Source organism: Chiloscyllium plagiosum, chromosome 1, assembly GCF_004010195.1.
Source record: "Chiloscyllium plagiosum isolate BGI_BamShark_2017 chromosome 1, ASM401019v2, whole genome shotgun sequence".
NCBI classification, from domain to species: Eukaryota; Metazoa; Chordata; class Chondrichthyes; order Orectolobiformes; family Hemiscylliidae; genus Chiloscyllium; species Chiloscyllium plagiosum.
The window spans coordinates 114,562,523-114,589,707 of NC_057710.1; the positions used below are offsets into that span (position 1 = coordinate 114,562,523).

The window sequence follows — 27,185 nt, forward strand, 5'->3', positions numbered from 1 at the left end:
CCGACTGAGTCAGTATGGGTGGAAATTAGGAACAGTAAGGGAGCAACCACCTCATTAGGGGTTTACAACAGGCCCCCCAATAGCAGCAGGGAGATTGAAGAAAGCATAGGTCGGCAGATTTTGGAAAAGTGTGAATGTAGTAGGGTTGTTGTAATGGGTGACTTTAACTTTCCCAATATTGATTGGAACCTCCTTCGAGCAGATGGTTTGGAAGGAGCTGTTTTTGTATGGTGTGTTCAGGAGGGTTTCCTAACTCAGTACATTGGCAGGCTGAAGAGGGGAGAGGCCATTTTGGATTTGGTGCTCGGCAATGAGCCGGGGCAGATGTCAGATCTTGCAGTGGGAGAGCATTTTGGTGATAGTGACCACAACTGCCACACATTCTACATAGCTATGGAGAAGGAGAGAAGCAGGTACAATGGGAGGTTATTTAATTGGGGAAAAGGAAACTATGATGCTATCAGATATGAGTTGGGAAGCATGGACTGGGAGCAATTGTTCGCTGGAAAGGGCACTATAGACATGCGGAGACAGTTTAAGGAACAGTTGTTGCAAGTGATGCATAAATGTGTTCCTCAGAGAGGCAAGAAGGGGTAAGATAAAGGAACCTTGGATGACGAGACCGGAGGAGCTTCTCGTCAAAAGAAAGAAGGCAGCTTACGTAAGGTGGAGGAAGCAAGGGTCTTGCTCAGTTCTAGAGGTTTACAGGCAGGTGAGGAAGGAGCTCAAAAATGGTCTGAGGAGAGCCAGGAGGGGGCATGAAAAAGGCTTGGCAGGAAGGGTTAGGGAGAATCCAAAGGCATTTTACACGTATGTGAGGAATAAGAGAATGATCAAAGGAAGAGTTGGGCCGATCAGGGATAGTATAGGGAACTTGTGTATAGAGCCTGAGGAGGTAGGGGAAGCCCTAAATAAGTTTTTTTTTTTTGCTTCTGTCTTTACTAAAGAAAAGGACCTTGTAGTGAATGAAACCATTGAGCAGGTAAGCATGCTGGGACGGATAGAGATTGAGGAAGCTGATGTGCTGAAAATTTTGTCAAACATTAAGATTGACAAGTCGCCAGGGCCAGACCAGATTTATCTTCTGCTTTGGGAAGCGAGAAATGCGATTGCTTCGCCGCTTGTGAAGATCTTTGCATCCTTGCTGTCCACCGGAGTCGTACCTGAGGACTGGAGAGAGGCAAATGTAATTCCTCTCTTCAAGAAAGGAAATAGGGAAATCCCCGGCAATTACAGACCAGTCAGTCTCACTTCTGTCGTCTGCAAGGTGTTAGAAAGGATTCCGAGGGATAGGATTTATGACTATCTGGAAGAGCATGGCTTGATTAAATGCAGTCAGCACAGCTTTGTGCGGGGCAGGTCATGCCTCACAAGTCTTATCGAGTTCTTTGAGGATGTTACTAGACAAGTTGATGAGTGTCGAGCGGTAGATGTGGTGTGTATGGACTTCAGCAAGGCATTCGATAAGGTTCCCCATGGTAGGCTCGTTCAGAAGGTCAGGAGGAATGGGATACGGAAACTTAGCTGTCTGGATACAGAATTGGCTGGTCGACAGAAGACAGCGAGTGATAGTGGAAGGAAAATATTCTGCGTGGAGGTGAGTGGTGTTCCACAGGGCTCTGTTCTTGGGCCTCTGCTCTATGTAATTTTTATTAATGACTTGGATGAGGAGATTGAAGGATGGGTTAGCAAGTTTGCAGACGACACAAAGGTTGGAAGTGTCGTTGACCGTATAGAGGACTGTTGTAGGCTGCAGCGTGACATTGACAGGGTGCAGAGATGGGCTGAGAGGTGGCACATGGAGTTCAATCTGGATAAATGTGAAGCGATGCATTTTGGAAGGTCGAACTTGAAAGTTGAGTACAGGATTAAAGACCGGATTCTTGACAGTGTGGAGGAACAGCGGGATCTTGGTGTGCAAGTACATAGATCCCTGAAAATTGCCACCCAAGTGGACAGGGTTGTTAAGAAAGCATATGGTGTTTTGGTTTTCATTAACAGGGGGTTTGAGTTTAAGAGCCGTGAGATCTTGTTGCAGCTCTATAAAACTATGGTTGAACCACACTTTGAATACTGTGTCCAGTTCTGGTCGCCCTACTATAGAAAAGATGTGCATGCGTTGGAGAGGGTTCAGAGGAGGTTTACCAGGATGCTGCCTGGAATGGAGGGCTTCTCTTACGAAGAGAGGTTGACTGAGCTTGGACTTTTTTCATTTGGGAAAAAAGAAGGAAGAGAGGGGTCCTAATTGAGGTATGCAAGATGAGAGACCTAGATAGAGTTGGTAGCCAGAGACTATTTCCCAGGGCCGAAATTGTTAACGCGGGTCATAGTTTTAAGCTGTTTGGAAAGTATAGAGGGGATGTCAGGTAGGTTCTTTACGCAGAGAGTTGAGAGAGCATGGAATGCATTGCCAGCATCAGTTGTGGAAGTGAGGTCATTGGGGATATTTAAGAGACTGCTGGGCATGCATATGGTCACAGAAATTTGAGGGTTCGTACATTAGGGGTTTACCTTACATGAGGATCAATGGTCAGCACAACATTGTGGGCTGAAGGGCCTGTTCTGTGCTGTACTGTTCTATGTTCTATTCTCTATGGTGTCAATTTCACGGGAAATCCCATTTATCCAGGAACGTTACAATCTATGAAATTTGTGTTGCCTGTCTCCTATGTGATTTCCTCTCGTTTGTTTCTTTTCACCTTCACAACTTTTTCTTCCATTCATACAATGTACTTGGTGCTAAAGGATAGTTCCCCATTACTGATAACTTTCCAAGACTGCCTCGCCGGCACTTAATTGTACACAAATCTATGATGTGTTTGACAATCTCCACTGAACCTTGTTTATACTTTATAGGATGGTATGGTCTCTGGATAGTAATCAGGCAACTGATTTTTTTTTTTTGCCTTGTCATTCTCCACTTTGGTGACATTGGCCAATTATTTGTCCTAGTGCTGTCTTGGCCTCAATCAGCATAAAGTAAGTTAAATCTGGATTTTTTTTACTTTGTGCAACAAACTATGATGCTGTCTCTGATTAGTCAAAAAGTTTCCTGTTGACATTTTTGTTCATGGAATGTCGGTGGCACTTGGTTAGAACTGCAATTTTTTTACTCCTCCCTAGTTGGCAGGAGGGCAGGTAAGAGTCAACTACATTGCTGTGTGTCTGAAGTCACATGTAGGCCAGATCAGGTAAGAATGGCAGATTTCCTTCCCTAAAGGATGAACGTAAGTGAACAAGATGGGTATTTATGCCAGTCAGCAGTGGTTACATAGTTGGTATTAGATTAGTTTGTAAGTATTTTGCTTAAATCTGTTTGTGGCAGATTTGGGTCACAGTTGGAGCTTAACACTACCACAGTGCCACAAAAGCACTTTTACCTAATATCTAAATCAGATACTCTCTAGTCAGCCATATGACACTGCAGATTAGCTTTGTATACAGATTTTTTTTATTGAATTGGTCAAATTCCACCAGCTCAAATTGCTGGAAAAACTCAAACAGGTGAGGTAGTACCTGTGGAGAGAATGCCATGTTAAAGGTTTGGGTCCCGTGACCCTTCAGAACTTCCTGATTTTTGTGTTGCAGCTTTTTAAAAAATTCCACCATCTGCCATGTTGGGATTCAAACCCATGTCTACTGAGCATTAATATGGGGTTCTGGATTACAGTACTAGTGTAGTATACTGCTACAAGAAATTCTTGCTAATTATCTAATTTGTTGGTGGGTCAAAGCTAAATGGCAGCATATACTGTAGTTATTAGAAATCAACAGGAGTCTGGTTAAACTAAATGGGCTACAGAATTTTCAGTTATGGTTTATTATTACTAAATGTGCATTCGTGCAGGAAACCAGTGCAGAATGAGGATAGATTTGTGTTGGAGCAAAGGGTTATGGATGATTATTGATCATTCATTTAAAAGCATTGAACTAATATAACATAGTGCTGGGTACACCTGGCTTTTGATCAAATAAGCTATTTCTAATTTTATATTTCATGATCAGGCTACAGTTGAAGTATTGTGTATAAATTTTGCAAATCAAATGTTTTGAGGCTTTGCAGAAAGAACTTGAGTTCTAAGTTTTGAGAAGCTGATTATTCATTTGCTTATTCATTAGAGGATATTTCCAGTGAATACAATGCAAAACTTAAATATTAAAGCAGTTGCCTAATTACTTTGTGTTATTTGGTTCTGGAAGTCCTGATCCATTATCAGCAGCATGATGAATGTGTGGAATAAACCGTATCAAAGGCAGGTGATTGTGTTGACTAGCTTGTATAAAAATGATTTTGATGGGGTGGCTCCTTGGGGCGCAGTGGCAGGGTCCCTACTCCATGCCCGGGAGGCCTGGGTACAGTTCTGGTGTGTAATAACATCATTGAACAAGTTGCTTAGAAAAAACAGGTTAAATTTTTAAAAATTAGATTTGGGAGGGCTGTTGTGGCATAGGTGTAGTGTTCCTACTCTGAACCAGGAGGTCTGTGTTCAAGTCCTGTCTCCTCCAGAGGTATGTCATAACATCTGTGAACAGGTTAATTACACTTAAAAAAAGTTGAGAAAGACGCTGACTGGAAGGTTGGAAGATTAAAATTGGCCTAGATGATTGAATATTCCATGAAATCCCAAGCTGGTCCTTTGTCACTATGGAAAATGGGTTTTTTTTTTTGGTAAAGCATTGGAAAATATGAAATCTTGTGTTTTTAATTTAACCACTTTTAGTGATCAGGTATCACTTTGTGTGTGCAGCTTTGGACGGTTTTTGTATAGCTTTGTCTTCTAAACTAATTGTGCAGTCTACTAACTACTTGGTCACCTTGTGCTGCTCTTTTATGTTCTAATAATGAAGATCGCCTATGTTCATCGATGATAATGCATAATAATTGACATACACTGCATTCTATAGTAATATTGTATGCAGGTGTTTAGCCGTGATCATGAATTAGTTATTGTAACTTTGTCATTTTAGGAATGCTTGGTTGATAATTAAAGCTAAATATTTCTGACCAGTTGAAATGTTTTCAGTTCAGGGTGTCATTAGTGATGGATTTGATTATTTGTATTTTGTAAGGTCAAATAGAATTAAGTTCCAAAATACCAATAATTATCCTGTGCAATAAAAGCTAAATTGTCTTTAACATTACTTTAAATCTGTAAACTTTTATCCCCTTTGGTGTGCTTGATAAAGGTACGATATGGCTGAGCCAAAAAGAATATCTGTTTTTGTTTGCAACATTGTTAATGGAAAGTCATCTCTGCCCATTTAACCATTGAAAGGGAAAATTGCTAAAGCAGGTACAAATGAAGTAATTGGTTCCACTGGTTTCTTTCGGAGTTTAAGAAAAAAACATTTTTCTGCTAGTTTGGTGTCTGCAAGGCCTTTTTCTCCTTAGCGTGGAACCATTAAAACATCATGAAGACCTGTTTTACTAAAGTAGTTGACCACAAAACTGTATCAACAAGGGCCTTGCTTCGAGTGGTCCCTCTCTAGGTATTTTCTATTCAGCCTGTTTAGAGATGTTATGGTACATCTCTGGAGCAAGTAGGATTTGAACCCAGGCCCCCTGGCTTGAAGGTGGGGCACTATCACTGTGCGACAAGTGCCCTTAAGTAAAATGGAAAGATTCACAAATTGGACGAGGATAGTAAGGGGGCTCACTTGCTTTTATTTTTCCCTCCCCAAGTCCCTCACTATCAGGGCCTATGTTTTGTATTTTTATCTCTGTATAAATTGTTTTCCGGCCTGAGTTTTACCTCTGGCTTGATCATCCTTTGAGGGTGGAAAATGGACCCTGAGTCTGCACTCCAGAAGCAGGACCAGTTTATGATTTTTACTGCAAGCAGTTTCCTAACTGGCCACTTGCAGACCTGGTGTGCAATTAAGGCCAGCTTCTAATGCTACCAACCCATCAGACTGCTTGAATCTCTGAAACATCAGCTAGGTCCCTAGGGTAGAGATGTCTATAAGGCAGGCAAGAAATTTTGAGCCAAAGAAAATTATAAATTCACTGAGCTGGGAATTAGAATGGAAACCCCTCTGGTGATGGGGTAGGGGGGGCCATATTACTGTCATCCTTGTCTGCGCCTATTTCTCTGGACTCGGCTGCTGCTTCTCAAAACTAGCCTTTTGAAGGGAGACCATTAAGCCAGTTGTCTGCTAACGTGGAGTTCAGTGGCTTGAGAAAAATATCAGTAGGTCTCTAAAATAGTATGTAGAGTCTTATGCAGATTGATTGCCTGCCTCCTTGGACCAAGCCAACTGCATTCATTCACAATGTTGGGAAACAAGCCCAGAGGGAATCTATAATGTTCAATATTCATTATGGAAAGAAATGTACTGGTGCCTTCAGCACCCAGCCTGCTTGCAGAGTTCTGGTGAAAGTCTGTCCATAGTGTGCCTGTTTTGTAACTGATTTTCAGTGTATGTTTGAATTGGGGGAAGTGTGAAAGTCCTCAGTTAACTAACAGAATTTAAGGTGGTGACCTAAAGTTTTGCTAATGAAATAGATTTTGAGGATACTTTTTAAGGTGAGGGAGGTGTCGCAAAACCAAGATTTAAGAAAAATCCAGAGTGAAGACTTGTGGATGAGGGGAATCTAGAGGTGCACAGTAATTGGCTTTTTAAAAAAAAAACTTGAAGACATTTGACGAGGTAAGGAAAGCATTGCAGAAGTCAGTGGTTGACTGTTTGAGTGAAGTTAAGTAGATGGGGAGACCAGCGATACCAGAACAGATAGCAACTTTGTACAATTTGATTTTGAGGTACAAAAAGGAGGAAATGTACTTGTACATTTCAGTTAATGTATATTTAACGTGTGGAGATTTTGTCCGGAGCTATTGGATTTGCGGGGATATATTTGCAAGAAAATGGACTTCAAAAAATGCAAGCAATAAAAGATATTGTCTTTTCATTTAAAATGTGATTTTCTTTTAGAAAATAAGGGTTAGTTGCTGATTAGTTCCAGTCAGTGTCTGCCACGGCTTGAAGTGGTAAATAACTTGTGTATCAGTTTCATTCTTCTAAAAACATACCCATTTTGTTTTGATTTTTTATGGTGTTTTTTCTTTTAGTATCTTGGGATCAAGGATGACTTGTTTACACTCATGTCTGATGGTTCTGAGATGGCCAAGACCAATGCATAATCTGCACACAATGCCTCGTGGGGCAGGTGGTGCTTGAAAGATTAACTAGATGGTTGTTTGGAGGTTTATGTGCTCTTTGTAACACCTTGACTACTACTCCACATTATCCTGAGGAAGTCTCTTGGTGGTGGTGCTTCCCAAATGAGCTTCTGTGATTTTTGGTTAGTCAATATAAGGTATTCCACAAGTCAACAGGTTGACCTTTTCAGGGATACTGAGAATATCCATTCTTTAAAACTGGGGTGACAGTGTCACAATAGAGGTTGATTATTTAGGAAAGGAATAAGAAATTTCTTTATTGAAATAATATTGCTTCCATAAGGCATATTAATAGAAATAGGCCAGTTGCTCTATTTGAGTCTGATAATCCTCAACTCCATTTTCATGCCTTATCTCTATTAACATGCATTCTTTTAATGATTACAAACCTGCTTATTTCAGCCTTGCTTGTTTACAATCCAGTCTTGATAGCCCTCTGCCTTTAAAAAAAAAATTCCACAGTTTCATCAGCCTCAGAAAACATTCTTCATCATTGTCTTAAATGGGTGACTCCTTACTCTGAGACTATTCCCTCTGGTCCTAGACTCTCCCACAAAAGGAAGCAATCTCTCAGCATCTACCGTTGAGGCCACAGAAAGATCTCTAACATGTTTCAGTAAGGTCTCATCTCATTCTTCTAAACTGAAATTCCTCCACACCTGAGATCAACCTAGTGAATCTTTTCTGGTCTGTCTTCATGGCCAGTATCGTTCCTTAGGGCACCAAAACTCTTCAGTTTTTGAGGTGTGATCTGACTAGTGTATAGCTTTAGCAAGACCTGTTCATTTTCAGTCACCTTTTGAAATAAAGGCCAGCATTCAATTTGCTTTCCCTATTTCTATTCGTACATTTGAACTAGGATGCTAGCTTTTTGTGATTCCTTGAAATTCTCTATCCCAGAGGGTTAAAGATTCCCTTGAATGTATTCAAGATTGAGATTCTTTGACTTGAATCAAGAGAGATGAGGGCAGGTAAGTGAAATTGAGATTAAAACCATTGATGTGACACAAAGCAACTGAACAAGCTTGAGGAGCCATATGACCTACATATGTTTTGGTTTCAAATTTGAGGAGTAACCTAGTATTTTCTCTATTAGAGCAAGAGATCTGCTGAGCCTGACCTACATGTAATTTAAGACGTTGACTTTAACAGCCTAGCAAATCATGCAGTTATACCCAATTGCTACAGATATTAAAATGGCACACCCATCCCTGTTGTATTGTCAGTATACCTCACCACGTTCACCATCGGCTTGACAGCAACTAGGAATGGGCAATGAATTCTGGCCTTGCTAGTGACACTAATGAAAGAAAATGAAGTAAGGCCCATTCTTCAGTTTCCTGGTGATAAAGTGGCAGTAAGGTTAGTATTTCAAAGGCTATTTTGCTTTCCTTGGCAGAAGTCACTTACAAAGCATATAAAGCTCGTATTCTTCCCATAAGAATTTGTTTACAAGTTAATCTTCAAGTAGAAAGTTAAAACAAATGGAGACAGAGCATCTTTTATTTTGTGTAACATGTGGTTGAGAGCAAAATCCTTTGGAATGTTGAGTCTGTATCCTTCGTTTGGCCACTTAGTGTTTCATTGTTGAATCCAAACTGGTTCATCTCTCACTCATTTATGCTGTTTATGAGCATCTAAAATATGTAATACACAAAACAATTTATATGAAAGCAGTTGTGGAAATACTTGAGAAAAGGACGGGGTCAAATATCTGGTTAACTGAAACAACTACACGTGTTATTTGTAAATTCTGTGAAAAATCTGTATCCAGCGTTGAGGCTCCTTTGATTTTCTAATGTTAATTGCTCCTTAATATTTTGCATGTCTGGCTTAGCTAATGACAGTAAAGATATTGGGAAGTGCAATTACTAGCAACTCTGTATTGCAACATTTAAACTGTTCAATTAATAATGTATTGTGAAATGTGATCTTCAGTTTGCTGACAACATTTATTATTCACATTCCTATTATTCCTCTATTCAAGAGTTGAGGTGTAGAAAAGGCAGAAAACAGGACACTATAGACCAGTTAACTTGGAACTTTTGTGGAGGAGATATTAGAAACTGTCATTGAAGAGATTTTATCTGGCAACTAGAAAACTTTAAAGTATTGAAGAGAGATAGTATTCTCTTCATAGTTTCATTAAGTGTGCATCAAGTTTAACAAACTTGAGTTCTTTGGAGAAGTAACATGTGCTGGAGATAAAGGTGAGCCTGTCACTGTACTTGGATTCCTGAAGGCATATATAGAGTGCCATGTCAAACAATGTTGCTGAAAATAAAAGCTCATGGTGTAGGGAATAACATTAACATGGATAGAAGGTTGGCTTGCTGGCAGAAATGAATGGAATGAGCGGGTTAATTTTTGGGGATAGATTGGGCAGGCAGGACTTGCTCCTAATGGGGGTTTAAAAAATGAAGGGTAACTTTAAGTGTGTAAGTGAACATGGAAAGGATTTTTCCTGGAGTGTCCAAGACTAGGGGTATTGTTTTAAAATTGGGAATTGCCCTTTTTAGGACAAGTTTTTTTTTTAAGAAAAGTGTTGTGAAACTTTGAAACTCCACCTTGGAATTTGGTGGAAGTAGGATCATTCAATAGTTTTAAGGCAGTGGTAAATTGATGCTTGTTAGGCCAAGGAATCAAAGGTTCTTGGGGATAAATTGGAATGTGGAAACTGGAAGCACAACAGTTCAGTTATGATCTTTTTGAATGGGTCAAGCAGACCAGAGGGGCTAAACGGTCAACTTCTGTTCCAATTTTGTATGTAATACACATTTTCATAGGGATATGTGCATGCTGTGGAACCTGCATTAAACTTGATAATGGAAATTTTCTTCCCAAATATCATCTTGATGTTTCTCTACTAAAGGGAATGATGACTAACACATTTTGAAATATGGAATAACTATCAATGCTAAATATGCTCTTTGTTTAGCTGAGGTTAAGTTGAGATTGGTACTGAGACTGTACTCAATGAGACAACATCTTAAGCAAGGCTTTGTCCTATTAAAATTCAATTGTGTAAGATGGAAGGTGGATAAATTAAATTGAAATAAATGAAGGTTCGTGTATTTTGCAAAACTTGTCGCAATCATCAAATTTTACATTAAGCAGTGCTAGGCATTTTGTTTAACTATTTTATCGCATTGGGAAACCTTGTTTTGATCTTCAACAATCTGAAGATTTGGCAGGAATTTTAAAAACTGATTCAGTAAATGTTACTTTTAATTTGCTGCTTCCAAACAAAAATCGAGTTATTTTCAGTAACGAAGTGGGTACTTTGGAATTTTATTAACTGTAAAATGTGATAGAAGCTGGAAACCAAATCCATGAGCCATAATCCCATTTGCTTTAATTCATTGTATTGTTTTTGACCTTAGTGTTTTTAACGAGGTCAACTAGGTGGACCTCATTGAATGAGTTCCCTGATTGATGCTGTTAATCAGATCTGATCAAGGAGCCCTGGATGACTGATAAGAACAGGAGTGTCACCCATCCTCTTGGTTTGAGGGAGCTGGATAAGTGTGAAGGACTCAACATGTAAAAGGGCGACTTGCTGATGGGATACTAGCCTCTGGAGTTATTTCAGTAGCATTAAAAGAAAAGCACACTCCTGAAGAAATTTGCTCACAACAGTTGTCTTTGAATTGGGGTAAGCATTTCTGGCATTCTGTGTGACTTGGGAAGCTTGGCTTGTTCAATCCTGCTGTTGAAAATTGGGCCAAGTATGTGGGAAGACTGCATTACTTTTTTCTGGGTCAATGACATTTTGGCAGATGAAAAGTAAGGAGTAATTCTCATAGCTTGTGAACCCGCAGGTTTTTTGGTTATTGGGAGTCTGACTTTGCCTGAGGCACCAGATAATAAAGCCTTTCAAGAACTGAGATTTAGTTAAAGGATATTGCAGTTTGAAGTTGCCTCTAATTCTGAGATGCTATTGGTTTTACTTGGCAATTGGAGAACCAGGGGAATCTGTGTTGGTATTTTGGACTAGGAGAGGCATGTGACTTTGATTTATCCTTTCATGAGATGCTGAGACACCAGTTGGTATATGGAATTAATGATGTAACCATGCAAAAGTGCCAATTAACGGAAGTCTAGCTGGACTTTAAACAGGCACTACAATTGTCTTTATCATTGGAAAATGTGGCAAGTGGAGCATGAGTTGTAGGGTATTCGAAAGGAAGTGGACACCCTCACCAGTCCAACTGAGCTTGTGGAACAACCACCTGAGTGAAGGCAACTGCATAGCCTCACTCAGGACACAGCCTGAACAGAGGGACTCTAGGTCGGCCCATAGCAAAACCACTAGAACAAAGCCAAGCCTCAGCTGAAGAGTTAACATTTTCTTTAGGATCCAAGCCATTGTAGTTGCTGCTAGTATGCAGACTAAAGACAGCAAAAGACTCCCACTAGACTTAAATTGAGTAAGAACTCAGGCTGGTATCCAGGAGAGTGCACACCCTGGAAAATCCACCTACATCTAGTTTGCAACAATTAAATTGCTTAGCAACCTCCACATTAGAACCAATCAAAACAAATGTCTAGTTAAATGGTCACCCTCCTTCTAATGGAGGTCGATACCAGGGTGACCATTTGAGCAATAGTAGAACTAGTCTTTCACAAAATTTACCCTGGGCTCCAATCCCTAAGTTTGTGCAAGACCTTGGCTAAACTGAGAATCTTTAATCTGTAAAGGTTTCCGGTTAAGGGTGTAACTTTGGTTCCAGTCTCTTATGAGAAGTGGCTGGTTCAGTTACCATTGATTTGCAGTAAAAAGTTCATGCTCAAACTTGATGGAGCAAAATTGGTTGAGAAAGATTCAACTAGATTGGCTCAACATTTTTTGATTAGAAAATGGCTGCCTGATTGAAGTCTTAATTAATACGGAGGTGGTTTTCAGGAAGGTCTAGGGACTATCATAGGAGATAAGACTACCTTGCATGTTGAGCAGGAAGCAATTCTGCAAATCTGCAAGGCCTGCCCTGTGCCATTTGGCTTGTATGCAAAAGTAGTGGCGGGAGTCAGATGTCTGAACAGCAAAGGAATCATCAAATCAAACCAATCCAGTTTGTGAAATGGGCAGCATTTGTGCCAATTTATGAAGCCCAATGGGTCACTTAACCTTTTGTGGGGGCTTTAAACAATGGGTAAACCATATTTCACAGCTGGATAAATACCCAATCCCTCAGAGAATTTATGTGCAAAGTAGGCAAGGAGGGCTGTCCTTCACAAAGCTGGGCATGACCACGCGTACTTGGAATTGTGGTTAGATGACGATTCCCAGAAGTATGCTACAATTAATACCCAGAAGGGTTTGCACCAATATGAAACTGCCATTTGGGTTATTGTCAGCCTGTGCAATTTTTCAATGGAGAACATTTTACAAAGTCTACCTCAGGTTGCCACTTATTTAGATGGCATGCTAATAACAGGGAAGACAAATAAAGAACACTTGGAGAACTTGGATATAGTCCTTAAACTTTTCTCCCAGGTGGGTGTACCGCTTGGGGAAATATGTGCTCTAGGTGACCTATTTGGTCTACAGAATCGACAAGACCAGGTTACATTTTAGAAGATAAATTGAGGGCAATCAAAGGTGCCTGTACTCCCGCATCTGTGCTGGAGTTTAGGTCTTTCTTTGGGCTGATGAATTATTAGACAAGTTCACACACAATCTGGCGTCCATCCTGGCACCTTTGCATCAACCCTTAAGCCTTTGCAATGGTCACATAGCCAAGCCATAGCCTTGAGGGAAGTGAAGAAATGGCTGTCATTCTTTAAGTAGTTGACACAATCTTCCCAAGGAAGATCAGGTATTGATGTGCAATGTATTCTCTTGGTATTCAGGGTAGTATTAAATCATGGGCAGCTCAATGGAGAGAAATGCCCAACAGCGTAGGCTATTGCAGGGCATAAATGTCCAGGAAGAGAAGGAAGGTTTTGCGTTCACATTTGCAGTCAAGAAGTTCCACCAGTACCTTTTACGGGTATACATTTGTAATAACAGACCATAAACCCCAGCTAGGTCTACTTAAAGAGGACATGGCACTGCTGCCCAGAGCTTAAGGCAGAATTCAGCGGTGTGCTCTAATACTAAGTGCTTATAATTATAAGTTGGAACACCATCTGAGATGCCAAGTAGCAAATGCAAATGCATCAAGCCACCTCTCACTGGCAGATACACCTCTCTGGTGTTCTGCCACTGGAAGAATGGTAATGGTTTTAAGTTTTCTGGACACTTCCAGTCGCAACTGACAATATAAGGTTTTGGATGCAGAAAATTCCAGCTCTGGTGAGACTGAAACAGTTGGCGTTGATGGGGGAAACCAAAGGGCTGTCTTAACCAGAATCAAAGGTTTTTGGACCCAGAGAGACTAGATCACAGTGGAAGATGTCATACTATTTTTGGGAGCAAGAGTGATTGTATCAAGCAAAGGTTGTTGTCAGGTGCTGGCTCAATTCCACCAGTGTCATCCAGGAGTTTCCAAAGTGAAGACATTGGTGAGAAGTTATCTTGTGCCAGGATTGGATGCTGACATAGCCATGTTGTGCTGGGACAGTTTCCATTTTGCCAACAAGGACAAAGATTATTATTGGCAGCAGCTCCACATTCATAGGAGTGACTGTGTAAACCTTGGGCTCAGTTACATGACAACTGTACAGGTCTTTTCACGGGCTGAATGCTCTTGGTTATTATATTGCCCATTCAAAGCAGCTGGACATGTATAGAGTTCATTTGTCATAGAGTGGGATGACGATAGAAAAACTGTACGCATCTTTTGGAATACGTGAATTTCTGGAAACGGAAGTCACTGATAACAGGCAATGGTTTGCCAAAAGGAAGTTCGAGTATTTCCTAAAGTCAAGTGGTATTTGTCAAATAAGGACAGCTCCATACTGTCCATCACCCAATGGTCTGGCAGAAAAAGCAGTCCAAACTTGTTACTGGTTGCCTGACCACATAGGTGTTTTTCCTGGGGGTTTAAGTATTAAATAAAATTGTTTTCATGAATGGTGTAGGGACCATGGGGGTGGCCCAGCTTCTGGAAGAGGCATGGTCAATGTGAGGTCAAGTCCAGTGACTTATGAAGTTCAGGTAGGTGAAACCGTCCTGAACGAGCATGTGGACCATATGAAAGCCGCAAACACTCAAACTGTGGAAGCAAAATGTGCCCGGCTCCTCAACAGCCTTTCTGACTGTTCCAGAACCAATGGGTCTTTCCTCTCCAAGCGAGTCCTGCAAGAAAAAAAGGAATGTCACGCATCCTCTTGGCTCTGAGGGAGCCGGATCAGTGTCAAGGGCTCTTTCCATGTAAGTAAAGGGTGACTTGGTGACTGGATACTGGCTATTTTCTGGCCTTATGTAACTTATCATTTGGCCATCCCTAGTTGATCTGGCTTCAATGAAGCAGGTCACAATTAGTTGGAAGATGTTTTAGTTCTTTAAAATAAATTGTTAGTTTAAAAAATACATTAGTTTGAAATAGTTGTAAATGAGGTCAAAATTGTTATTTAGTTAATATTAAAAAAGCAAGTGAGTATTTTGTGCTTAATGTTCTGAAATGTATTAAGTCAAAATTATTATCACTGTGGAATTGTGGGTAAATAGAACAAAAAAAGTTTTATTCTATTGTAACAGCTTTCAAGAACTTAATTCCTTGGTCACAAGTTCAGTTGAATAAAGATTAAAAAGCTGATCTGTGGGTTTTTTTTAATTGCGTAAGTCAAGGGCATAGCATTCATGATTGTTCCTTATTAATACATTCTCAACTTCACTTTAACACTCCATTTACCAAATGTTCTCACCATGTTCTGAGACATGCTAATTTATTTCCAAATGAAGTTTATGCTCTATTTTTCCAATAGAAATGCATGGGTTTTTTTTTTGGAAACTGCATTTCCTTTTTCAGTCATTTAGCTGGTAAATATTTTAACCTTTTTTTTAAAATATATCTTGTGCAAAAGTTCAGTTGCACAGATTAATTGTTTGAATACCTGAATAGAAATATCTTTATTGCTGTAGTAAAAATGCCCTTCAGATAATGTTACTTTCAAATATTGAGTAATCCTAAATGAATAATTAATTTGATCATAGTCATCATCAGTGTTCTGTAACTACAAGTTTGAAGTGAATGAGATTGAAGTAAAAGATGACATTCCAGAAAGGAGGAGTCTGTATCCCTGCAACTGTCCTGAATCCTCACCATAATGAAGACTGCTTACTACAACCACCTGTGATATTACCAATGCTGACAAATCATCTTCATTGGTGCTTTTTGTCCAAAATAGATTTGACTGTTCTGATCGGACATTCCAACTGTAAATGTTAGTCCAAAGCCATGCTGCTGCCATCCAATTAGCATTGGTGTGTCTCCGTCATTACCATTACTTTGCTCAGCAGTGGTGGTAGAATCTATTGTTTTGAGGCTACTTTTTTGATAGCCCCTACCTGGAAAAATGAGACTTCGGGGGAAAAAAAAACCTCACCATCCCAATTTCAAAGAAAATGAAAAATGATAGAGATTGGAATTCCAAACCTTCGGGAGGACAGAAACTGTGTTTACATTAAACTTGTAAAATTGCACTGATCAATCCGAGCTCCACAGAAATCAATAAGTCTAGCGGGACAAAACAAGCAGACTGAAGACCAGACCTAGATCCAGAAGTTGAGACTAAGCAATTATATAGTGGCTGCAGCTACTTTGTCAACTTGAAAGCATCATCAGTGGATTTATGTCATCTAGATCAAGATGAGATTCTGTAGAAATGCACCATTCTTAATAAAACTGTGCCTGTGTCACTCAGTTTGGCTCTGCGCTGTTGTTGGATAACTGCTAGGATAGGAGTTTAAATTCTCCAGAGAGGCAATGTTTTGAAAGACTTTGCTGACTGGACTTGGAGCAATTGTTTTGCTTTAAACCAAGGAATCTTGTGGCTTCAATCTTTTAGTAAATATCTGGGGTTTTGGTTTTCAGCTTTTTCTGAAAATGGAAGTTACTGGTCTCATCCAAAGTTGCAACAATTTGAATTGCCTCCAGGCTACCCAGTAGCGCAAAATAAAATGGCCATCCTCTTCCTTATTAAGCTTTTGGCTACTCAATCTGGTATCTCCTTTACCTTGGTATCCTTTTTTAAAGAAAATATTACATCTTTGTTAAAGTGTTTTGAAACATGTTTTCTATTAAAAACTTTAGTTTGACAAGCTACTGGTGGCAGTGACAGGGGCCCTTAGAGCAGATCTCTACTCCATCCAGTCATACAAAGTTGAATATAGTTGGAATACAATGGGAAGGAAAGTGACAAATTACTGGCTGCAATACTGTAGAATGTTGCCGCATGTCCTCAAGGACTCTGGCATTGTGTTGGATATCCAGTGCTGAATTATCAAGTACTGGCTCAAAGTATAAATGAAACTGACAGGCATTTTACAATGTATTGGGCAAAGTTTGACTTTCTCCTTGAACAACTTGTCCACCCCATTCCACCAAGATTAATTTGCCATTCCTCATTAGATTTATAAGCTGAAACTGGGAATCTTGTTTGAAATAAATGTTGCACTTTCATACTACAACATTTTTTGGTTTTTAATTTGTTCATGGAATGTGGAATGGCTAGCCAGCATTTATTGCCTCACTATTGCCCTTGCACAACTGGCAATCATTTCAGAAGTAGGTAAGAATTAGCTACTTTACTGTGGGTTTAAAGACATATATGTAGGCCAGATCAGGTAAGGTCAACAGACTTCCTTCCCTCAAGGGCACGAGTGAACTACTGTCTTGGCTAAAATCCTGGAATCCCTCCCTAATGATTCTGTGGGGTCTACCTGTAGAATATGGACATTAGTGGTTCAAGAACACAGTTCACCAGCAATAAGTTAGGGATGAGCCTGCATTTACTCTTCAATCAGCAGCGCCTATATCCCATGAATGAATGAAAAGAACAGAAGCCATTGAATGAGATTTTGTTGCTAATATTTGAAAAACAGTGATTAAACAGTCAAGTTCAGAGCCACTCAGCTGGATGACAACAGTGTGTGTGATAGCTTAGTTTTATTAGAATTCTGAAGGCATAATGTACTGGGAATCACTTTGGGTGACTGAGGTTATGAAGGGCTTCATAAAAGCAAGAATTTTTCTTGGCTTTCTTTAAAAGTTAATGTTTCAATGCTGGCATTCGTTTACAATTTTAGCAATGGTCTTTCGTTCTGAAATCTAAATCTTTTTTTTTCATCCTATCATTTCAGGTCGTCTAGGATATCCACATCCAGGAACTGACAATTTTCTAATGATTAATGGTAAGTTTTTAAATGAGTAATACTACTTCCACTACTATTATCAAAATACTTCAGTTGAGTTGCATCAATGGGTAGAATGTCAGACTTGAGATGGAATTTACAATTAGTAAATATTGTATAAAACAATGGCCTAATTTTAATATCAAACTGACAACTGGTTGAATTTTGTTATTCATTATCATATATCCCTCTTACATCTGATTTCATCTTCATTTAGTAGCATGTGCGGTAATAATAATACCAAGTAGTGTGAGAAGTATTGAATACAGTAAGCTGTCTTTGATATTGCATCACTGACCAGCTTAGCCATTGTTGAGATTTTGAGGTCAGATTATGATTTGCAATCATCTTATGTGGATACAATTGCATTCTTTCATTTCATGTAATCTTAGAAGTAATTTTAATCCTGCTTACATTTTAGTTGGGTTTGTGCACAAACCCAATCAGTACAGCAATTTATGACTTTGCCTATTGTAGCCATGTTATACTCTGATGCATTTTGGAACATGCCTTCCATTGTTTGTTTTTACCAGTGGTCTAAGGATAAATTAAAATGTGATCTTGTCTAGGTGCAATTTTAAGCTTATTTGTTAAATTTGTTCTTGCTCATTTTGCAAGTTAGTGCACAAAATATGGTTTATTTTAATATATTTTGTGCAAATAGAAATAAATCATGTTGTCCATTTTGTAAATCAGCAACAAACTCAAGTTGGGAAGTATATCCCCTTAACATTGCAGTACACGTCGACACATATTTATTTTTTGCTTTATGTAGCTACGTCAGAACAAAATCCTTTACTGTGGAATAATTTTTTTCAAATCTTTGAAATTCTTTAATGTCTTTGATCTAAAAACCTTGAAATCTGTATTATGCTTCAAAAAGTAATGACTGACATATTATCAGATGAGCCCGTGCCATTAATGCTTAATATAAAAGGTATTTGGCATTGTTGTTACAGTTGTTCAATATGAAAACCCAGCCTAAAGTGTTAGGTTGTATCTGAAAATTTTTAATAGTTTGATTATCCATGTTCAAATGTTTTTGCATTTGTAGTTTTGAAATTCCAAAATGTTTGCTGTCTGGGTAATATCTACTTCCCCTGCCCCTGAACATGTATCTCCATTCCTGAGCAGGATTAGGCCATTCAGCCTGTCAAGCCTGGTCCATTATGCAAAAAACAATATTGCAGATCGTCGATCGTCAATCTCTATACCATTATTCATCACTATCCTTAGATGTTTAGTAATGGTATCCAGCAATGTTTTTTTTTGTCTTGAGTATGTTCAGCGATTGAACTTCTGCAGGCCACTGAGGTTAAATTCCAAAGATTCAAATCAAGAAATTCCTGCTTGTTTCGGTTTTAAATGGCCTACAGTCAGTTCTGGTATAACAAGATAGTCCTGTTCTCGTAAGGTCTCATTATAAGAAAATTGCACAATAACTGCACCATTTAAACTAATGAGGGCAGCATCACGTTTAGCCAAGGAAAGCTTGCGTTCTACAAATACTAATGTTTTAAATTCTTGAATCGTGTTAAAGCCAATTCAAATACAAGAAACACACCAGTGTTATAGCAGAACCAGCTACTCTTATTCGGGTACTGTATCACCTGGTTCAATCTCCTTAACCAGGGGAAGCATCTTATCCACATCTGCATGGCCACGTGCTGTAAGAATTTTAAGTTTTATAAATGATATGACTGTTAACCTAAAGCGTCAAAGCAAGGACCACTCAGCCCTTCAAGCCTCCTCTGCCATTTGATAAGATGGCTGATCATGGCTCATTTGACATCTCTGACTATCACCAATCTTCTTTCACCCCCTGGTAATCAAAAATCTGCATTAAAAATATTTTAAAATTCTGCATCTTCTGCCTTTTGAAGAAGGGACTTCCAAAGACACTCAGCTCTTTGAGAGAAAATGCTTCCTCATTTCCTTATTTTTCAACTCTGACCCCTGGTTCTAGATTTCTCTCGAGGAATCATCTTTCAACACCTACCTCAAGTCTCCTCAGGATCTTGTATGTTTCAAATAAATCACCTCTGACTCTCCTAAACTCCACAGGAGGCAGCCTTAGCCTGTCTAGTCTTTCCTCATAAGCAGCCGGCCCATTCCAGGTATTAGTCGAGTAAACCTCTGAAGTGCTTTTAATAAATTAACATCCTTTCATGAGCACAGTAATCAATACTGTACACAGTACTAAAGATGTGATCTCACTGACTTATATAATTGATGCATAACCTCCCTACTTATGCATTCAATTTCACTTGCAATAAAACAGAACATTCTGTTAGGCTTTACTCGTTTGCTGTACCTGCGCACACACCACCTACAATTAATGTAATAGGACTGCCAAATTTCTCTGCATCTCCAACCTTTGCAATCTAAATGGTGAGCCATTTAAATAACATGCCTCTTAAATTTTTTGTCAGAGTAGGCAATTGCACATTTTCAACGCTGTACTCCATTTGCCAAATTGTTCCCCCCAAAGTTTACCTATATCCCTTTGTAGACTCCTTATGTGCTCTTCATACACTTTTTCCTACCTGCCTTGTGTCATGTGCAAATTTAACTACTGTACCTTCGGGGTCTCCAGCCAAATCACTTATTATAAATTGTTGGAAGTTGGCCCCAGCACTGACCTGTATGCCACACTATTTTGACATCCTGCCAGTTTGAAAAAGATCCATTTATTCCTTTGCTGCTTGTTACCCTCAATGCCATGAACTGTTTATTTTTTTTTGTAATAATCTTTGGTGTTGCACCTTATCAAATGCCTCCTGGAAATCTAAGTACAATACATCCATTTGTTCCCCTCTATCTGTAGCACAAGTTACTATTCCAATAAATTTTGAAACATGATTTCCCTTTTGACAAAACAAAGTTGACTCTGCCTGATTATCTTGAACTTATCCAAGTAACCTGTTAAAATATCTTTAACAATAGCATCTACCATTTTCCCTAATATTTGTATTTTAGTTCAGTGAAATCACTGACTAGTCACAGACATGGCTACAATGTTATCATTTTAGGCACATGCACTGATTTTGGCTGAAAATACTTTCCACAAATACAGATATTTGTGTATGTTTAATTAACTAGCATTTACTGCCATTCACTGACAGTTTATTGCCTTTGTCTTCCATAAACATTTGAAATTGCACTTGTACATTTTTGACCAGTTATGACTGGTACTTTAAAATTCCCTAGTGAAGTTAAAGATACTGATTCGGACTGAGCAACACTAGATCTCTTCCCGCTGTCCATTCAGAAAATGGTTCTTTGCAATGTCGGTTGGTCATGCTTATTAGTTGTTAGCTTGCTCTCTGCCAGCTGAAAATGGTTATGGTTTGTTGAGCTAAACATTGTGACACACCTCTTTCTGGCCAAAGTTGCTACTAGTTTAATGTTCTTGAAGTCGGGTGGTATTCCACACTTTTGATGGACTTCCATTAAGTGAATACAATGATCAAAAACATTTACTTGCTCTGTTTGCCATATTGCTATTTTAAAAACAGGCGTGCAAAAATATTAGTGAGATGGAAGGTATGTGATTGTTAATTTAAAGTTTGTGTTTTGAACTCCTGGCATGTGGGTTTGGTCTGTGTATGAGGATGTTTAATGATTAACTTGTCAGTATTTCCAGAGACACCATTTCCTTTTAAACCAATGTGTGTGAGGTCCTGAGGTGATGGAAATTTACTTGCATTAGGAGGGCTTTACAAGCAGACAGAATCAATGTTGCTTTTGGGTGAAATAGGTGAAATCAGGAATTTCTTTTAGGCGAAAGTGAGGACTGCAGATGCTGGGTGTGTGGTGCTGGAAAAGCACAGCAGGTCAGACTGCATCCAAGGAGCAGGAGATTCGACATTTCAGGCAAAAGCCCTTCGTTCCTGATGAAGTTAGATGGAACATACAGTTCTCTTGGGTGTGGGGGGGTGGAAGGGTGAAGGAAATAACTCAAAGTTAGGGAATAGGTTACCTCACAATAAGATTTTACTTAGAAATTTCAAGCCCATAAACTTTTGGTTAGAACATTGAAGAAGTTATTGGAAAGTGTGAGAGTCTAGGCTCAGATGTGTGATTACCGAAGAAAGAAGCAATCGAACGCTGAAGATCGGCAATTGAAAAACTGGCAAGTCATACCAATGGAAGTGTTGATGGGAATTCACTCTGATGTTTGAGTAGTGTTAAGAAAGTGGGGTTGTTTTGAAATCTTTCAAATTGCGTTATATGCAAGTAGTTTTTTCTTTCATTTTATTATCCGAGATATGAAAATTAACTTCTGTTTTATTGTTAAAGTCAAAATGGCAGCACTGTGCGCTTGTATTTCAGTGAAAAATCAATTTATTAAATTATCCAAAACACATTCAAACCAGATTTCTAACTGGGATATGACTTGACCAATGGTAACATCAGATGGGAACTTGCAAGAATTTGTGGTGTGAAAAGTATTGAGATCCGATGTCAAATAACTATGTATTATAAATAAAACTAAATGCTGAGGAGCTGAGTTAACAGTTCTGTGATCTGCCATCAGAACATTAGCTCTGGTCCTATCTCTGCATGTATTGTTTAGCCTCAGATCTGTCAGCTCTTTGTAGCACTATAGCAAGCATTGAAGTATTTTTGAAATGCAGTGAGGCTATCTTGCTCCAACATCTTCCTTGTGCAGTGAGTTCCAGACTTATGCCCTCAATGTTGGGGGGGAGACGATATCAAGCTCACACTGGTACAGATAGGAAGCATGGGCTAACATTTTACTTTAAAGTGGTTGTGGGCGGCACAGTGGCTCAGCGGTTAGCACTGTTGCCTCACAATGCCAGGGACCCAGGTTCGATTCCAGCCTTGGGTGACTGTGCAAACTCCACACAGACATTCTTCCTTTCTGTATGGGTTTCCTCCGGGTGCTCAGGTTTCCTCCCACAGTCCAAAGATGTGCAGGTCAGGTGAATTGGTCATGTTAAATTGCCCATAGTGCTAGGTGCATTAGCCAGAGGGAAATGGGTCTGGGTGGGTTATTGTTCAGAGGGTCGGTGTGGACTTATTTGGTCGAAGGGCCTGTTTCCACACTGTAGGGAATCTAATCATAAGTCTTTGAGCTGTAAGATTTAAAACTAAGGCCAGTTATTTCAGTGTTAACTCCCATTCTGGAGCAGTGAAGTTGTTGTTCTTGAGTTTTTGATGACTGGTTGTTGTGCAAGTTGCTTTTTCACTGGGCACTGACTAAGTTTGAGCGAGACCTGGACAGATAAGGCTTGCAGTATTCTTGCTGTTAGTTTATATTTCTTTGTTCAACTTAGCTGTTAATATAGATCCATTTTGTATATTTCAGCCTGTTTCATTGTCCTTGTCAGTTGAAGACTCAGCAGATAGTCTTTTGTCTTCAAATATGAGAATTTGTGCAAGTATCAGTCAAATGGGATGCCTGGTTTCACTTTCCTTGGAGGAATGATCATTTCAGTGCAGTCAAAGTATTCTGTATGTATTTCTTGGACTTGCCTAAACATTGATCAGGTCATCATGACAGCCATTTTAGGTCAATATTTGTTCTTTATAAAAATTGCTTTAGAATTTATTTGTGGAGACCTTAAGGATGGAAAATCACAAAAATTAAATCTTTTTAACCCATGTTTACCATTTATTATAGAAAGCAAATGTGAAGCAAGGAAAGTGTTAGATTCCATGAACGAGTTTGCAGTTGTGTTGAAGGGACGAAAACACAGCAGAGGAGTGTAGTCTAATACAGACTTCTAAATTTGTTGACATTAATAAATGTGAAGGCACCTAGTCGCATATTAACTTTTTAAAAATATAGGTGGTTGGTCTTATTTCACTGCAATAAGCATATCTCAAGGTTTGATAATATTTGATACGTATATGTGCATTGACAAGCAGTGAGGTGACCTTTTTAATGAGAAAATATTGTAAATCTACATGTGACCAAACATTATTGAGGGTTTCATCTGGACATCTATTTTATGTGGTAGGTAATTCTAGAGTATGACAGTTTGCTGAAGCAAGCAACTGGCTGAGTCTCAAAATTCCTGTATAATGTGCTGCAGAAACTATGACTCACTGCATTATATCATTCCCAAGAAAGGTCAGTCATATAGATGTTAAAAGAACGTGCCACACAAGGAAGAAAAACTCACATCAAAATTTCACATGGAGTTTACTCTTCACGCATCTGGGAGTATTCTATTTTTAATCTGATTGTTGTTTCAAAACTTCTTTCTGTGTGATTCATTAAATCAATTTGTTGAAGTGAATGTCTTCTGTCCTGTGCGTCCTGTGCATTCTGTCCCTATTGAAGATATGAATGCGGTTGTATTGTTCTGATTTTCTATGTAAGATGTTATATTAATATATTGATGTATATGTAGAAAGGAAAAAAAATGAGTGGCCAGATGAAAAATATTTTGGAAAATGTTAGGTTGTACACTTTGGCAGGAAGAAAAGAACTTTCAAACAAAATATTGTTTAAAAGGAAAAAGACTGCAGAAAGTTGTAACTGCAGTTCATAGGGGTCCTTGGGCATGACTCTCAAAAAGGCAGCATCCAAGTTCAGTGGATCGTAGGGAGCACAAATAGATATTGGATTTAATTTCAAAAGGAATGGTTTATAGGAATAGGCAAACTTTACTAAAACTCTACAAGATACCTGTCAGATCATACCTAGAATACTGTGAGCAGTTTTGATCCCATTATCTAAGGAAAGACACTGGTATTTGAGGTAGTCCAGAGAAGGTTCACTAAGTTAATCCCAGGTTATGGATGAAATTACTTATGAGAAGAGATTGAATAGGTTGGAATTTAGAAGAGGAGAGGAGACTTTATTGAAAATATAAGATTCCTGGGGGTCTTGGCATGGTTGTGAGCAGTTTTGATCCCATTATCTAAGGAAAGACACTGGTATTTGAGATAGTCCAGAGAAGGTTCACTAAGTTAATCCCAGGTTATGGATGAAATTACTTGAAGAGATTGAATAGGTTGGAATTTAGAAGAGGAGAGGAGACTTTATTGAAAATATAAGATTCCTGGGGGTCTTGGCATGGTAGATGCTTGAGGTAGATGGAGAAATTGTTTCCCCTTATGGGACAGTGTAGAACCAGAGGACATACTATGAGGAAGGGGTTGCCCATTGAAGGCAGGTGCAATTTTCTAGTGAAAATTCTCTCCAGGTTGTGACTTTAGAAATTCTTTACCACAGACAGCGTAGAGGTTGGGTCATTATGTATATTCAAGGCTGAGACAGATTTATTCAGTCAGGACATAGATTTATGGGGGGAGAAGGCAGGGAAGTGGAGTTGAGGGTTATCAGATCAGCCATGATCTCATTGAATGGTGAAGTAGACTTATTGGCCAAACGGCTTACTTATTCTCCTAAATCATGTGGTTTCAGGACTACTTGTACATGAGGCACCCAGTGCCTCAAATACAACTGCGTTCTCAAGTTCTATTTTGTTATCTCTGTTGTATTGGCAGCCCTGCCATTCTAATAAGTAGAACTGTTATTAAGTAAATTGGAAGGATGGCATGTGATATTTTCAAATGTTATGCTGAAACACATTTTAGGAAAAAATAAGCAAGAGGCAGGTGTTATGAAGTTGAAGGCGTTACTGTACCTTTGAGAGAATGAATGCTGTTCTGAACTAAGTTTACAAGCACCTGTGTATATGACTAGATGGCAGTCCCAGAATGTACTGGAAAATTGAAAATATGTAACATTTGACTGTAAAATAGATACTTGAGTTTGGTTAAATTTGAATTGTCCTTAACCAAATCAGTTTAAATTATACCCCAGGATACTAAAGCCCAATCAAGTTTGAATTTGTTTTGCCAAGGTTGAACCAATAGACGTTCTGATGTTAGGAGGTATAAAATGTGGGCATTTTGAAAATTGGTCAGCGAGCAACTGCCATTGAGACAGAAATGCAGGAAGAGCTAACATCTTGCTCTCCAAGAAATTAGGAAACACACTCAATCAAAGGTACCTTTTCCATATGAAACATACTTAGAATAAGAAGAAAGATGATAACCCAAGGAAATCCTTGACTGGAAGAAAAAAAATTAATGAAAGGACTGCACAAAACACTACATAGGACAAACAGGAAGACCGCTAATGATCCGCATCCACGAACACCAACTAGCCACGAAACGACACGACCAGCTATCCTTAGTAGCCACACATGCAGATGACAAGCAACATGAATTCGTCTGGGACAACACTACTATTATAGGACAAGCCAAACAGAGAAAAGCCAGGGGATTCCTAGAGGCATGGCACTCATCCACAGATTCAATCAATAAGCACATCGACCTGGACCCAATATAAACGGACAGCTGGAACTGACAACCGGAAGCGGCAAATTCAAACCACTACAAATGCTGGAGGAAGGATCACAGAAGTGCTTCACAGGAGGCTCCCAAGCACTGAGGATGTCACCTAGACCGGGGACGAAATGTCTGCAACACAAATTCCCAGCTCTGCGAACAGAACCACAGCAACGAGCTACAAATCTTCTCTCAAACTTTGAAGATTTAAACCAGTTATCACAATTTACGGGATGTGACATAATGAGCATTTTAATTGAAAATAAGGATTTTCAAACTGAGACTCGTTTTTCCAATGAAATGTCGTTATTAACTGAAAAATATCAACTTTAAAGCTTTGACCGGTAACTACAGGTAGCACAATTTAATTGACTCTACTGGAATGACGCATTTGGAATATTGAATCTGTGATGGACTCAGTTTATTTAAAAATGGGTTGTCAAAGAATATGTTGTGATATACTGGTGGTATGATGGAAGTAAGTCCAGTGTTTGATATCATAATCATAGGCTAAGAATCATCATAATTTGAGTTTCTCATTTCAACCTTGTTGAACAGGGAAAATCAAGCCGCAGCAATAATATTAATCGGAAAAGTGGGGAAAAATAAAGTTTGACAGTTACTTTGTCTCTTCCAGTCTGAATTGGGGAAATACTGGAAATTGGTCACATTCTTAGCTGCTGGATTGGTGAAGAAAGGGAAGCGGCACAAAAAGAAACTTCTCAATATTTGCACTATTTCTTTGCTTTAAAATATTATGGTTTTGATTTCAAGTGTAAATTGGTGCAAGCTAGATAAAACTTCTCTGCCTAGGTCTTCTGCATATGGAAATGATGACATCTGAATATCCTTTCAGCTTTTAACATTCGGAGGTTAAGAAGAGAATAGCCCTGTAGTGGATGAATGTGCACCACACTGGTTATCAGGATTAGTGGAAGCTGGAAGAGCACAGCAGTTCAGGCAGCATCCGAGGAGCAGTAAAATCGACGTTTCGGGCAAAAGCCCTTCATCAGAATAAAGGCAGAGAGCCTGAAGGGTGGAGAGATAAGCTAGAGGAGGAGGGGGGGTGGGGATATTGTAGCATAGAGTACAATAGGTGAGTGGGGGAGGGGATGAAGGTGATAGATTAGATTACATTACAGTGTGGAAACAGACCCTTCGGCCCAACAAGTCCACACCGACCCGCCGAAGCGCAACCCACCCATACCCCTACATTTACCCCTTGCCTAACACTACGGGCAATTTAGCATGGTCAATTCACCTAACCTGCACATCTTTGGACTGTGGGAGGAAACTGGAGCACCTGGAGGAAACCCACGCAGACACGGGGAGAACGTGCAAACTCCACACAGTCAGTCGCCTGAGGC

The 27,185-nt window shown here is 39.3% G+C and overlaps 1 protein-coding gene across 5 annotated transcripts in view; it reads left to right on the forward strand.

Annotated features, from left to right (window-relative positions):
• LOC122551906 (cytoplasmic polyadenylation element-binding protein 2-like) overlaps window positions 1–27,185 on the forward strand; it is a 120,326-nt gene that overhangs the window by 40,257 nt on the left and 52,884 nt on the right. For 2 of the 5 annotated variants that reach the window (XM_043694477.1, XM_043694484.1), the window contains exons 4-6: window positions 948–982; window positions 14,394–14,499; window positions 17,431–17,481. In XM_043694477.1, the coding sequence (XP_043550412.1) occupies window positions 948–982; window positions 14,394–14,499; window positions 17,431–17,481 (192 nt within the window). The remainder of the gene's footprint in view (window positions 1–947; window positions 983–14,393; window positions 14,500–17,430; window positions 17,482–27,185) is intronic. The other 3 variants (XM_043694490.1, XM_043694496.1, XM_043694505.1) reach the window with 2 other exon arrangements.